The following is a 15,415-nucleotide window of genomic DNA, read 5'->3' on the forward strand; positions in this document are numbered from 1 at the left end:
AGAAGCAGTAATATTTATTGTGGAAGTATTGGTAGGGGGTGAAGTTAATTCTGTGAAGACGTGTATTTGGTGATCGATATGTACGTAACCAATAATTATGGTCTAAGGACTCAAGATAGCTGTGTTTCAAGTTATTTAGCAATGAGGGCACATCATTATATTATTAACATTTTAATAAAATCGCTCACGCAAGTTATAATTTAAAAAAAAAATTCGTTTGGAACATGAATAAATTTATCTGTAATCACTGTACTCTATCATGGCAATATTATTATATATAAATATGTTAATATGTCTATATGTCTATATAAAAACCCCTGAGGGAATGGTCTTATACTCCCCGTCACACAGTGGTTAATGAATGTCTATATTATACTTATTGTTATTGTATCAGCGGCTCGGTGCAGCGCAGTGAAATCAATCTCGCAAGTTATTGAAAATAAGCAATGGTCGCTGCTACTAATTCCCGGATGGGTGACCAACCGTGTCCAGAGTGGCAAAAACATTGAAACACGCAAGTGTTGCTTACCGACTATACCAAACATACCAACTGTTCCAACCTTACCAACTGTAACACCTACAATAACTAATGGCCATAGTTGCCGGGTCTAGACCAATAATTAAAAAAAAATTAAATCAAATTAGTTCAGTTCAATCATTTATTATGCAAAGTTGTGTTTGTTAATTATTTGTCCAATTAAATGAAGTAAAAACATAATTTTAATTTTCCAGTCATTTTAAAGGTAAAAAATATCATCTGAATGTTCTGATGAGAAAATGTGTTGATTTGCCAATGATAGATGTTGGTTTTTATATCAGGGCATATTTATAATAGGTAATAAAAAAATGGTGTAATCATTGACTTTAATGAATGTTTCTGGTAAACAATTAGATCTAATTAGTACTTTTGGGAGGTCGAAAAAGAAACTCTTAGTGTTTCATAAATGGTCATGAAAAAATTGGGGGCAAGTGGATACCGCTTTGTTATAAGGTAGCTGCAAGTCAAGTGTGTCACTGGAAATTGTATTAGATGTGTTAAATTTTAACTCAATGACAAATCATTACATCCGAAAATGATTCCGAATAAAAACTGTCAGCCTATACTATTAAGTTTATTTTATGATATAATTTCTATTAAAGTAATGTACTTTACTATTTGTGATAAAGTAGGTTAAACTGACATTTGCCAAAAAAATTTCATTGGAAAATTGCATTGTTTACATTTTTAATGTACCTACTTACCTTCATCATTGTATTTTTATACGATATAATTATGTACTTTAAAAGTTTCAAGTATCCGTCAATAATATTTTTAAATTACAACAAAATAAATTAAATCGTAATTATGTGTTTAAAATATCTAATTTTGTTAAAATTTTATCTTAAAATATCTATAAAAAATTATTTATCGACAATAAACGGAAAAAAATCGAATTTTTTTCATGCCTATAAATAGCTCAAAAAAATTCAAAATATTTAGAAACGTGTATCATATTGTATGGAAAAAGGTCATATAAAAATTATGTTAAGTATCAAATGCTATACGTTTTTGAGTTACGTATAAAAACGAAATTGATTTTGATGAAAAATAGTTTCAAGTAAAAGTTTTAATTTTTCCATAATTTTTTTTATTGGTTTTTCCCGACGAATTTAAAAAATACTAAAAATGTCTTACTTTTTACTCCTCCCCCATTAACACATACTCGCATACAAAAAGTTACCAACTTAACACTTTCTAAACAGAAAAGATGCTGTAATTGATTGTATTTATTGAACGTAAGAATTCTATAGTGGTAATAAAAAAAAAAAAAAAAACCATAGATGTTCAATAAATATACACAGTGTTATATATATTTGCAAAATAAATACATAAGTCGTACCAATTTTTTTATATATTAATACGACATGGTATGACTTTGAAACCACGGTTCAATATGAACGCGATGGCTCAGAGAGGTACACGAAGAAAACATTAAATAAAAGAAGAAGAAAGGTTGATTCACATGGCTAAATAATTTAGTATGCTGGCTTGTAAGCTGGCTTGTAGGCCGGGGCAGAGTATGCTGGTGCAGAGTAAGCTGGTGCAGAGTAAGCTGGCTTGTAGGCTGGTGCGGAGTATGATGGGGCCTTGTATCCACCTTCGTTCTTGACGACGGCGTTGAAACCGCTGTGGTCATCGGCGGTGTATTCGACGGTGCGGATTGAGCCGTCGGCTTCGACGAGGCTGTAGGATCCCTTGACGTAACCGTTTCCGTCACTGTATTCGGATTGGCTGTGCACGTCGTAGGTGTGTGGGTCGTTTACGCTGTATTCGAAGTTGTATGGTGTTGGTGCGTATGCGGGCTCTGGGGCGTAAGCCTTTGGTGCTGAGTAAGCGGGTGCGGAGTACGCTGGCTTGTAAGCTGGGGCAGAGTATTGGGCGAGGGCGGTAGCCACGCAAGCGGCGAAGATGACAAACTATATAAAAAAAAAAATTTGAATTAAAAACTATACCTTTTATCCAATTTCCATATTTTTTTTTTCTTATATTCAAAATCAATTTGCACATACACGCACACTTATAAATCATAAAATAAAAATAATATTGACTTACCTTAGCGGCCATTTTAGTGTTCTTTTAGTTGTTTGGTCAAATTGTTCGATGACTGTGTACAGAAATGAACTGATGATTATAGAGCCCAAAGTTGTGGTATTTATGCTAAAAATTCGTCCCACCATCCCTTCCATACGTTTATGACATAATATTGTACAGTTTCCACCGCCAGTTTGTATATATACCGTCTGTATATTATCATCGAACAAGAGAACAAGAACCGGTCGAAGCGTAGACGCCCGTGTAGTACATTTAATTAGTATTAAATAATTGTGTTCAACGAGTGTAAATATAGATCAAGTTCATTAAAAATATAATTTTCGTTCATGTCCCCATACTGAACTTCAAAATAATTTTTTTGTACTCCCGTGTATGTATATGAATAACCGATTATGTTGAATAGGTACTGATAATTATCACGGTATTTGTATTATTCTTATTGTTTTATTTTTCATGATGAGAATTCTTATAAGTTTTTCTTTTAGCTGTTTAAAAAAAAAATTATAATTGTCAACATTTTTATTTTATATTAATTTAAAGATCTAATATTGACTAAATTCGTCAAAAAATTAACTTAACATACCGTATTACTATTGCTTATTAGTAAAACAAGTTAGGTACTCTAATATCAATATAATAATCATATAATATATTTAGTAATATAGATGTTGCATTCCTGCAAACTGCAATGATAATATTATTATAATAATAATCATGAAACCTAAATTGGGACAAAAATCAACAAATTGTCAGCAATATTTTGGATAGTAAGCATGCTTCAATTGTTAAGATCAGCATATTTTCTGATAGAAAAGTTAACCTAATTGGTACTTTTGGGAAATGAAAATTGAAAATTCTAAGTAGTTTTAGAAATCGTAGAGAAAAACAAAACAAAAGTGAAAGTAAAGTGATAATTTTCACGCAAAACCGTTTTTTGAGGAAATCGATTTTATTTTTTTTGGTGTTACTCAAAAATTAATAACGGTAGACCATTGAAATTTTCACCAAATATTAATATAAGCATTTCACATAAATGGTAATATTTTCATAATATTTTGACTCTTTTTGAGATACTTATAGACTTGAGAAATTTTTAAAAATTTGTAAATTTTTAAACTATTCTCGATAAAAACTTTTTCACGTATTTAAAAAGCTTGAAAATTTAATACAAGATTCCTTATAAGTTTGATAAATGTGACTTCAAAAAAATCCGAAATACATAGGCACAATTTTTTTTTATATGCAATTAAAGTTCATATTTTTACAAAATTCAACAAAATGTCGAAAATTTATCAGTTAGAAATTCATAAATGGTTTACTTTTCAAAGCTTACATTATAAATATTGAAAGAAGACTATTCCCAAATTTACCTACCTTAATTTTTAAAAAAAGTTTACCGAAAAGCAACATTAATTTTTAATGAGTGTTTTAATTTAAATTTTTACGATATTCAATTTTTATAGGTAAATATGTTCTTCTGTATGTTCCTACTTCCTACATAAATAAGATTATTGGAAAAGTAAATTTTTTTTATTTCACAAATTCAAAATAATTTTTAGTTATAAATTTATTTTTAATTATTTCTCCTGGTGGCTGGTTTTATATACCTAAAAAACTATTTAGTTATAATTTTCAATAAGTGTAATATTACATAGTAGTAATTAAGTATTTTTTAGAGCACGGATCGCCGGTGTCGACACGTAATACTACCTATATCAGCATCGTATACAAGGGGGGACGTGGGGCTCGGATCCCCTCCCATTGGATTTGAAGTGAATAATCTTTCATATTGTGTTTGAAGTGAATTTTGAATATATTCAATTTATATTCATTGTTCCTTATTGTTAAATATTTTACTACCTAAGTAAAAAGTATTGAGATGTTTGGGTAATATCCAAATTTACCCTCCCATTTTCTTTTTTCGACCCCCCCCCCCTTTCAAAAATCATGTCTACGCCACTGGCCTATATAGTACGTATTTTCAGAGCGTCGATGCGGGCTTTGTACTGACTATACAAAATTCCTAACAGACCTCAACGTGTTTTTGTACTGCCTGTATCTTACATAATATATTAAACGTATATAAATATAATTATTATCTATTCATCAGTAATAACATTATATCTATAACGATGTCAGAGTTATTGAAGTCTGGAAAAAATGGCACATTTATTAAACTTTTCCACAACTAGACCGGGATAAGAGTATCTATAGTATCTATGAAGAGTAAAATATTGTTTTCATGTGTAATATTATAAATATTCAAAATACCTAATCTTGAAAATAGTACTTTAGATATTGTATTTGAATACTTTATAAAAACTGTATTCCAATAAGGATTATACAGATTACTAGTTAAACTTAAAAAGGTATACACAACACACTGACAAGTGATAATTCGCCTCGTTAAATTTCCTATGTTTTTAATATATGAAATAATAGGATCTAAATGCAATCCTCTTTATAATTTTAAATGTAACTCATGTTTATTAATATTTTGGTTCATAAATTAAAATTATTATCAACTAGTAGTATAAACTTTCAATAATGCATTGTCATACCTATAATATCGCCCATATCAGGCAGTTGATGAAACATTGATAGATCATAATATAATATTAAACTGTATATCCTAAAAGTTATATTCCTAACTTGTAGTATTTTGTATAGGTACTTAGTTTTAGACGTTATATAGACAAACAAATGAGTTGTAAATTTGTTTCAGATAACCGAGAAGTTGAATATGAAATTTTTTGTTACATATTTAGCTACGTTTCCATTTTTAACGCTATTTTATGATTGTAGTGTAATTTTAAATTTGTATCAACTAAAAACAACTAGCAAATTAAAATTATAAACAATATTAAAGCATATTATCTGTTTGTAAATTTACTGTCACTCAAGAACTATATGCATAAATATAATTCGTAATTTAATATAAAGTTCATGTTCAGACAGGAATATGCAGTCCTGGTGGTAATAAAAAAAATGGATATTCAATAAATATACACAATGTTATATATATTTACACAATAAATACATAATTCGTACCAATTGTCTTATATATAAATACGGCATGGTATGATTTTGAAACCACTGTTCAATATGAACAAGATGGCTTAGAGAGGTACACGAAGAAAACATGAAATAAAAAATGAAAAAGGGTAGGTTCACATGGCTAAAAAATTTAGTATGCTGGTTTGTAAGCTGGCTTGTAGGCCGGAGCAGAGTATGCTGGTGCAGAGTATGCTGGTGCAGAGTATGCTGGTGCAGAGTATGCTGGTGCAGCGTAGGCTGGTGCAGAGTAAGCTGGTGCTGAGTAAGCTGGCTTGTAGGCTGGTGCGGAGTATGATGGGGCCTTGTATCCACCTTCGTTCTTGACGACGGCGTTGAAACCGCTGTGGTCATCGGCGGTGTATTCGACGGTGCGGGTTGAGCCATCGGCTTCGACGAGGCTGTAGGATCCCTTGACGTAACCGTTTCCGTCACTGTATTCGGATTGGCTGTGCACGTCGTAGGTGTGTGGGTCGTTTACGCTGTATTCGAAGTTGTATGGTGTTGGTGCGTATGCGGGCTCTGGGGCGTAAGCCTTTGGTGCTGAGTAAGCGGGCGCGGAGTACGCTGGCTTGTAAGCTGGGGCAGAGTATTGGGCGAGGGCGGTAGCCACGCAAGCGGCGAAGATGACGAACTGTAAAAAAAAAGATTTTATATTTAACAACAATTCATTTTTTTAATCACCTTATACTTTCATTTCTTATTTTAAAAACCGATTTGTATAAAAACGAAAATATGATTTTAAAACAACGAGCCAAAATAATATTAACTTACCTTAGCGGCCATTTTAGTGTTGTTTTGGTTTTTGGTCAAAATATTTGATGACTGTACAGAAATGAACTGATGATTATAGAGACTAGAGTTGTGGTATTTATGCTTAAAATTCGTCCCACCATCCCTTCCATAAGTATATGACATAATACTATACAGTTTCCCACTGGCAGTTGATGTATCGTCTGTATACCATCGAACAAAACCGGTCCAGGCGTAAACGCCCGTGACGTACACTTCATTTTTATTAAATAATTGTGTTCGAAGAGTTTAAAATATAGATCAAGTTCATTAAAAATATGATTTTCATTCACATTCTAAAATTTAAAATTAAATGTTCTTGTATGTCTACGGATAACTGATTACGATCCACTCATCCTGAATACTGATAATTATCACATTATATATTATATTATTTTTGGTTAAATATTACAAAAATATATTTCTTTTTTTAAACAAAAGTAAAAAATGAGTGAAAGTAGTCATTGAATCGATAACAAGGTAACAACAATAATTGAATATACTAGCAATTGATTATATTAATTATTGTGTTGCACAGTTGATTTAATAATTAACTCATTTAATATATTAGATTCTAAGTGAAGCGATAAATGTTATTACTTTTATTGGTGACGATATAATATTTTATTTCCATCACCTCTTTTGGATCAGTAAAAATGCTTCGATTACCAATTATGAGATATTTCTAATAGAAAATCAGAACTTATTGGTTCTTTGGGAGTCAAAAGTAATAAACTATTCAAAACAACCGAGAAAAATAACAAAACAATTAATAAAAACCAGATTTATCAGTCAAATTATTTTTTTTTACTCAAAAAAAAAAAAATATTCTTAGATATATGAAATTTTTACTAAATGTTAAATTTTCTATTTTCTATATTGAGTAGTTTATAATATAATATTTCGACACTTTATAATCTGTTAATAGACATTTGTCATTATAATTATTTTAATTTTTTCACTTGAAATTTTGCTACAGATTTGAATGTTTGTTAAAATACAGAGCTTGAAAATTGAATACAAGGTTTCTCGTTAGTTTTTATTATAGCTTTTTTAAGATACTGAAATTACCTAAGAATCATTTTTTATATTATTTTGAAGTTCAAATTTTGACAAAATTGATCAAAATCACAAAAATGTTCAAATTATTTGATATATATTCATAATAAACTTTCTTTTGATATCCAACAATTAAAAATGTAAACAAGATTCCATATAAGTGTATCATCTATAAAAATAAATAATTTTACTAGAAATTCACATTTGTTTTTGAGTGTTTGAACTTCAAAGGTTTACATCATTGGATATTTATTCATAAATTAACTATTTCTCCTCAATCTATTTTTGATATTTTTTGTTACAATTCAAAAATGAATGCATGACAATTTTTCTATATGTTTATCTCAAGTTTTCTTTATATTATGATAAAGTCTTCAGAAAATTCTTAGACTTTTATAGTTATTTATAGTTATTCATAGACATTTGACAGTTAGAATATATTTTAATTTTTTTTTCTCGAAAATGTAGTAAAAATATTTTCATTCAATAAAAAAGTTTGAAAATTTAATACCATAATGAGAATTCTTATAAGTTGTTCTCTTAACTATTAAAAATAATTGCTAAAATAACCAAAATTGTTTTTATATTCATTTAAAGTTCAAATTTTGCCTAAATTCTCCAAAAAATTAACTTAACATACCTTATAAGTTATAACTATTGCTTATTAGTAAAATAAATTAGTTTAATTGCAACATAATAATATCATATAATATAATATCGTGAAAACCGTTCTAGTGTTCTTTTTCATGTCCCTATATTATGTTCGAGTAATTATATGAAAAAGTGCCTATTAGGCATTTAATGTTAATGGCTAATGAGGATTCCTCTATCGATCTATAATTTTACTGTTTGTTTATTTTTTAATGTTAGTCTGCTTTTATGTCTTAAATATACCTTATTCATAATAAAAAATTGTTAATTTAATTTAATATTCTGTTATGAGTGTTATTGGAATTATTGTTGTTGTGTAATTTGTAATCATTTTCAAAATGATTTCAACTTATATATTATTATTATTAAATAAAATAAAATAAAATATATAACTAAGCTGATCCCGCCGCACTTCTTCACCCGTAAAAAATTATAAATCTTAAAACTATTGTGATCGTTCATCTTCTTTTGGTGTAACTCGCTGCTGTAAGTGCAACTCGCAGCCACCCTACAGGTAGGCAATCTGACTACGTTGGATCGCGGACAATGTGCTACAGTATATTATCAAGTAGACATTCCAACTACTATAAGTGAAACTCAGCCACCATGGTAGACAATGTCAGAAAATTCTATTATTATTATATTCATGCTTGTACCTGATTTTCCCGAATAAACAATATGCCAACCAATAATAAATAAATACTACATTTTACTAATTATTTTTCTCATAACCTATAGCAACCATTTTTAAACCAAAATGTCCATTGTAAATCTCAAAATCCCTATTTGAGCACCTTCCCGGGTTGGGCTAACCAGATCCAGTTGTAAATCTAAACCATTCAAGGACCAACTAATGACACGCAACAAATTTCATCAAAATTGGCGAGGCCGTTAGGAAGACTTTGAATACTTCACACAAACAAAAGAAATACTTTCATCAAAGAAATGAAATTATGAAACTTAGGTATATTATTAAAAAATCAAGTAACAAACATATTGAAAGATAACAAGGAATTTTATTAAAATTTCAATAATAAAATATATTATTGCTAAATTGCATAACATGCAGCTATCGCTTATCTTTGGACGAACGATGGTGACATACGGATCCCTCACACCGTCGAAGATACTGCTTCTTCAGACACCCTCGCCAATTATTACAATTACCTATTATTCAATTTTTATAATTTTACCCTTTTACCCTCGGAAACATGTCTGGCTTTAGATATATTATATAATATATAGTATAACCATAACCAGTATAATATACATTATAACATAAAGTCAAAATAATAATATTATTTTTATATACTACAATACGTAGGTAGTTTTACCCACAGCCAGTGGCGTATGCTGGGGGGGGGACTAACGGCCTATTATTATTAATTTAAAAAATATATACTTATCAAGTTTCAACTGTCAACTATAGTAAGCAAGACGTAAATTTCATATACGTCTTACCAGAATGAATTAATTTTTGAAAAAACATTGTATTTGCATACCAATTTTCCTAAAATTATCTTTAATTTTTTGGTAAAAGTATGAACTATTTGTATGAAAGACAGTGTATTAAATTTTCTAGTCTTAGCTTATACAAATTTAATATTTTATAAGTTTTGAACGACATTTTAACTGTGATTTTGACGAAATTTGAACTTTAAATGCTTATAAAAAATAATCATGATGCCTATGTATAGTTAATATTTTACCTATAATAAAAACTTACGTATTAAATTATATTATATTATGTAATAAATAATTAATATATATAATATTTACGGAAAAATATTTTTTTTTGACATTTTTAGAAAAAAAAAATTATAATTAATCAAATACAATCCAAGTGAGGACGGTATAACCAAGCTAGTTACCAAACAATTTTAATACATTTTCATTTTTTTTTTCTAATTTATTTAAAAAAACACTGACTATTTTCAATTTCGACCGCCTAAAAGTAGCAACTAGATCCAATTTGTTTCCAAAAACATACATACAGCATCGAAGTTGATAATCAGAGCATTTTTTCTACCAGAAAAGTTGAGAAGTTACAAACATTTTAAAATACCTCAAATAAATGTTGAAATTATTAGACCGGAAAAAATAAAAATAAAACTGTAACTAACATTCAAGCCCCCCCCCCCCCATTGAAAAATCCTGTGTATGCCACTGCCCACAGCAGTGTATGATTTATAAGTGTAAGTTCACTGAACCTATGTACTGTTTGCTTTAATGTACACTCAAGGGTCTCAACTTAAACACGTAAAACTTAATTTGTTACAATCTATAAGTATTGTTCGGTGGTCAAAATATATTTTGATAAGCAGTTTATGAAGAACCACTAATTGTTCGTAGTCTCATATATATATTCGGAATATAAAATTGTATTATTTACATTTTTGAAATTTTCAAGTACCTAGGTACCTAAAATCAATATATTTTTATAATTAAATATTTTTAACTGTTTTTGAGTAAAATTTATCTCCTTTTTTAACTTTTCTTGACTATTTATTTAAAAGAGTACTAATAATTTATTGATATATATAAATATTCAAGCATATTTTCTGCTTTGGAAGTTATCAGACTCACCATAAAATATATAAAAATATATTTTCAATAAATAATTGTATATATTAATTATTAATATAAAGTATTTTTTCAGGCAGGAGTGTAAGGTTGAAATTAAAAAAAAATCATAGATGTTCAATAAATATACACATTGTTATATTTATTTACACAATAAATAAATAAGTCGTGCCAATTGTCTTATATACTTATACGGCATGGTATGAACGCGATGGCAAAGAGAGGTACATGAAGAAAACATGAAATAAAAAATGAAGAAGGGTAGGTTCACATGGCTAAATAATTTAGTATGCTGGCTTGTAAGCTGGCTTGTAGGCCGGGGCAGAGTATGCTGGTGCAGCGTAGGCTGGTGCAGAGTATGCTGGTGCAGCGTAGGCTGGTGCAGAGTATGCTGGTGCAGCGTAGGCTGGTGCAGAGTAAGCTGGTGCAGAGTAAGCTGGTGCAGAGTAAGCTGGTGCTGAGTAAGCTGGCTTGTAGGCTGGTGCGGAGTAAGCTGGTGCTGAGTAAGCTGGCTTGTAGGCTGGTGCGGAGTATGATGGAGCCTTGTATCCACCTTCGTTCTTGACGACGGCGTTGAAACCGCTGTGGTCATCGGCGGTGTATTCGACGGTGCGGGTTGAGCCGTCGGCTTCGACGAGGCTGTAAGATCCCTTGACGTAACCGTTTCCGTCACTGTATTCGGATTGGCTGTGCACGTCGTAGGTGTGTGGGTCGTTTACGCTGTATTCGAAGTTGTATGGTGTTGGTGCGTATGCGGGCTCTGGGGCGTAAGCCTTTGGTGCTGAGTAAGCGGGCGCGGAGTACGCTGGCTTGTAAGCTGGGGCAGAGTATTGGGCGAGGGCGGTAGCCACGCAAGCGGCGAAGATGACGAACTGTAAAAAAAAAGATTTTATAATTAACAACAATTCATTTTTTTAATCACCATATACTTTCATTTCTTATTTTAAAAACCGATTTGTATAAAAACGAAAATATAATTTTAAAACAACGAGCCAAAATAATATAAACTTACCTTAGCGGCCATTTTAATGTTGTTTTGGTTTTTGGTCAAAATATTTGATGACTGTACAGAAATGAACTGATGATTATAGAGTCCAGAGTTGTGGTATTTATGCCAAAAATTCGTCACTGCATCCCTCCCATATGTGTATGGTCGACATTTTCCCACTAATAGTTACCGTATGTCGTCGAACAGAACCGGTTGGGGCGTAGACGTATATTTCATTTTTATTATATTGTGTTTGAATAGTGTATATTATATGGATCAAGATCAATTAAAATAAGAATTTTGTTAACTTCGATACCCATATATTTTATAGTTATGTTTAGACATGTAATCCTTTTAAAATTAATTTTTGTTACTTTCATGCTTAAGCTTATGAATTATGAATAACTATTTCTTGTTTATGATCCTACACATCTCGGGTACTGAAAATTATCACATAATAATATAATATATATATTTTGTATGGTTAAATTTTTATTTAATATTACACAAATGTATTTCCTTTTTGACGAAAGTATAAAAGAGTGAAAGTTGCCACTGTATTGATAATAAGATATATCAACAACCTATTATACTCGAAATTGATTCCGCTGTCTGATTTTATAATTTATGCACTACTGAGATTTCGCATTTTGAAATGGACAACTGTCTAAAGAATTCATATCGTTAGTAATATCATATGAAACACGCTTCTATTGTTTAAATGAGACTAGTTTATAGGCAGATGCTTCTATAGTACATTGCTAAACAATAATTTAAAATAGAAACAGACTTCAACTATTGATTTTCTTACGCCATACAATCGGTTTTCAACCTTAGTGAAAATGTGACTCAAGGTCCAAGTTATTTCCATTTTCTGTGTTTTTTGTTAGTTTTACCCGATTATTGAAAAGAACAAGGAACATGTATACCTTTGACTCCCTTAAAATAATAATTATTGATTATATTTTCAACGAACAACAAACACATCATTGATAAAATAGTTAATTTTCTTCAAAGCTGTTTTTAAAATTTCCAGATAACTAATATGTTGTTTTTATTCCATTTTAAATATTTAAGATTTCAAAATTATACGACAAAATATTGTATAAGCATAATATAGTAGCAATGACGGTGTAGAATAGTATGTTACAATAAAAATAGATTATGCTTTTTGGTTTTGTTTTTCATCATTTAATAGCTTACAGCCTATTGTGGTTCAAACTTGGATGGTCACGTTTAACTATTATAAGATTATTGTGTTTTATTGGTTGGAAATGTTTTTTCTTTTCACTTTTAAATTATGAGTGGTGCTATTTGAAATCTTCGGAAAAGCATCGCTGTTGAAACGGTGTAAACGTTTATAGGACAAAAAGTGTATAATACATAATAAATTGAATAATGTAATCGCAACAAAAAACGATATTGGCTTATAAATTGAATGACAATAATATTATAGGGCATAAGTATACTAAGCATAATACACCTAGTGTAAAACATGGCCATAGCAGTGTACAGTGTTGTCAGTTAAATGCACGTGGTAAACGGCTTCGTTTTTTTTATAATAATTATTATTTGCGTGACCGATTTTGTGAAAAACGTGTACCTAGAATATATAATATTTTCTCGTCACCAAATCACTTAACACGCAGCTATCACTTGTCCTGCGACCAATGATGGCTGCGCAAATACGTAACCGTCGCCGTATACGTGTCAAGTGTCATTACCGAACCATCTGCATCCCTTACCATCCCTCGCTCAACCCAATATCTACTGCTTCTTCAAACATCGTCGCCAATTACAATGACATTTTCAATTTATATAATTTTACACACTTTATCCGCGGAAACGTACCCCCAGTATTATAACCTATATATAACATATTATATATTATATATATAGTCATGATATTATGTACAATATATTACATAATTTATTTTCACAAACAACAGTGTATGATTTATAAGTGCAAGTTCTCCGAATCGGTGTACTGTTTGCTTAGCGCTCAAGGGTGGTGACTTATACACGCAAAAGCTCCAACTGTGAAAGTCCATTATTATTGTTTTCCGGTCAATGCATATATTTTGGATTAGCAGTTTTCAAACAAAAACTATTCAAAACCTGATCTTTACTTTTCTTTTAAGCCATATAAGACAAGTTGAAACAACACAACATACCTTAACAATTTTTTTTCTGACGTATACCCGATTTTACTCACACATAGGAACGAAGATTTTAAGTTAAAATCTAAATTATGAAGGATTCTTCTAACTCTGCGGAAATATTATTTATGGAACGTGGTGGTAATACCATCCATGTCACAACATAAATATAAATTTTTTTTTAAGAAATTTTTTTGGAATCTGATTTTTATATGTAATTTTTTATAAATATTCTTTCATAACAGTCATTTTAAATAATAATAAATATTATTATTCAACTATTATATTTTTATCGTATATTAATGCATACAATAACAATCTGAATATGTAAACTATAGTTTATTTAATTTAAACCTACGGTACCCATTTTCATAATAAATAATAGTAAAAAATACTAATGTATATACAGTATAATTTTAACTTTTAATAACGATTTTATATTTTTAAATGAATGCAGTCACACATGGTAAGGTATCTACTCTCGTAAAATATGTATAAAATATTGTGTTTAATGAAGAATTACGATTTGAGTTTCATATATTTTGTATTGTTTAATTGTGCTAGGAAATAGCAATATTTGTTTTATTTGATTAATGTTGTTACTTATTAGTAAATAGTAGGTTTAAAAATAATATTTTTAGCTTATTTTCACTATTTGATTATATTTATCTAGAGAAATAATTCGGAGACCAAATTGTTCTAAACATACAACGCAAGAAAATGTAAGTAAAATATTTGAAATTTTAGTTTCTATTTTAGTAATCTAGTGCACTCTGAAAGAATTTGGCAAAAAAAAATGTTTAAGATATTTCTACCAGTGTAGGTCGTGCGAAACTCAAAAAACTTTTTCCCGACAGAGCATGGCTACTATAACAACATTTACGACACACCCTTTATAGATTTTAGTAGATATAATTTTATTTTTGTAAAAAAAACTACATCATGTAAAAACACGGATGGTATTCTGTAAAAATAATATGTGTATCACAATAATTGATTGTTGGTTTTTTTCTTCATATTATTTTTATAAAAAAAGGATGTGATTAAATTTTTAAATAAATTTTAAAATGTATTAAACAAACATGTAAATATACTGTACAAACACTATAACTGAATAATTTTTAAAAAATCAATAATTTCTTTCTAACATACCTAACACAGTTTTGTATACAGACATAAAACAATTAACCACCCAATGTTATTATAAATTTAATATTTTGCATAAATTCTGCCATTCAATACAAATAAGTAATAACTAATAAATAAATGTTTTTAAATAATACATGCGTTTAGTATTCAATATAATAATAGGTAGTTAGTTTAAAATCTACTGTCGTTATTATTTTCTATAAATTATTAAAACTATGCTTTCCCAGAGTGTGCAATATTAACTAAGTAAAACAAAATTAATTTCTAAATCATTATTTATTATTGATAGGTGTTTGTACTTTTATTCGATATTTTTTTTTTTTTTTTGTCATATGATGACTATTCTATAGTTTTATTTGTAATATACTGTTTGTGGACTACGGTATG

General features: G+C 29.5%; 3 protein-coding genes across 5 annotated transcripts in view; all 3 read right to left on the reverse strand.

Moving 5' to 3' along the window:
• LOC132944552 (Kv channel-interacting protein 1-like) overlaps positions 1 to 15,415 on the reverse strand; it is a 482,905-nt gene that overhangs the window by 160,204 nt on the left and 307,286 nt on the right. The window lies entirely within an intron of this gene.
• Positions 1,825 to 11,886, reverse strand: LOC132944668 (adhesive plaque matrix protein-like). The gene is made up of 6 exons (XM_061014138.1): positions 11,745 to 11,886; positions 11,020 to 11,604; positions 6,422 to 6,472; positions 5,790 to 6,281; positions 2,594 to 2,614; positions 1,825 to 2,457 (listed from the first exon to the last, which is right to left on the reverse strand). Exons 1-6 carry the CDS (start codon positions 11,754 to 11,756, stop codon positions 2,017 to 2,019), a joined length of 1,602 nt encoding a protein of 533 aa, XP_060870121.1. The 5' UTR covers positions 11,757 to 11,886; the 3' UTR covers positions 1,825 to 2,016.
• On the reverse strand, positions 5,589 to 6,574 carry LOC132944242 (cuticle protein 7-like). Its single transcript, XM_061013484.1, has 2 exons — positions 6,422 to 6,574; positions 5,589 to 6,281 (listed from the first exon to the last, which is right to left on the reverse strand). Exons 1-2 carry the CDS (start codon positions 6,563 to 6,565, stop codon positions 5,781 to 5,783), a joined length of 645 nt encoding a protein of 214 aa, XP_060869467.1. The 5' UTR covers positions 6,566 to 6,574; the 3' UTR covers positions 5,589 to 5,780.

Source organism: Metopolophium dirhodum, chromosome 5, assembly GCF_019925205.1.
Source record: "Metopolophium dirhodum isolate CAU chromosome 5, ASM1992520v1, whole genome shotgun sequence".
In the NCBI taxonomy this organism is placed as follows: Eukaryota; Metazoa; Arthropoda; class Insecta; order Hemiptera; family Aphididae; genus Metopolophium; species Metopolophium dirhodum.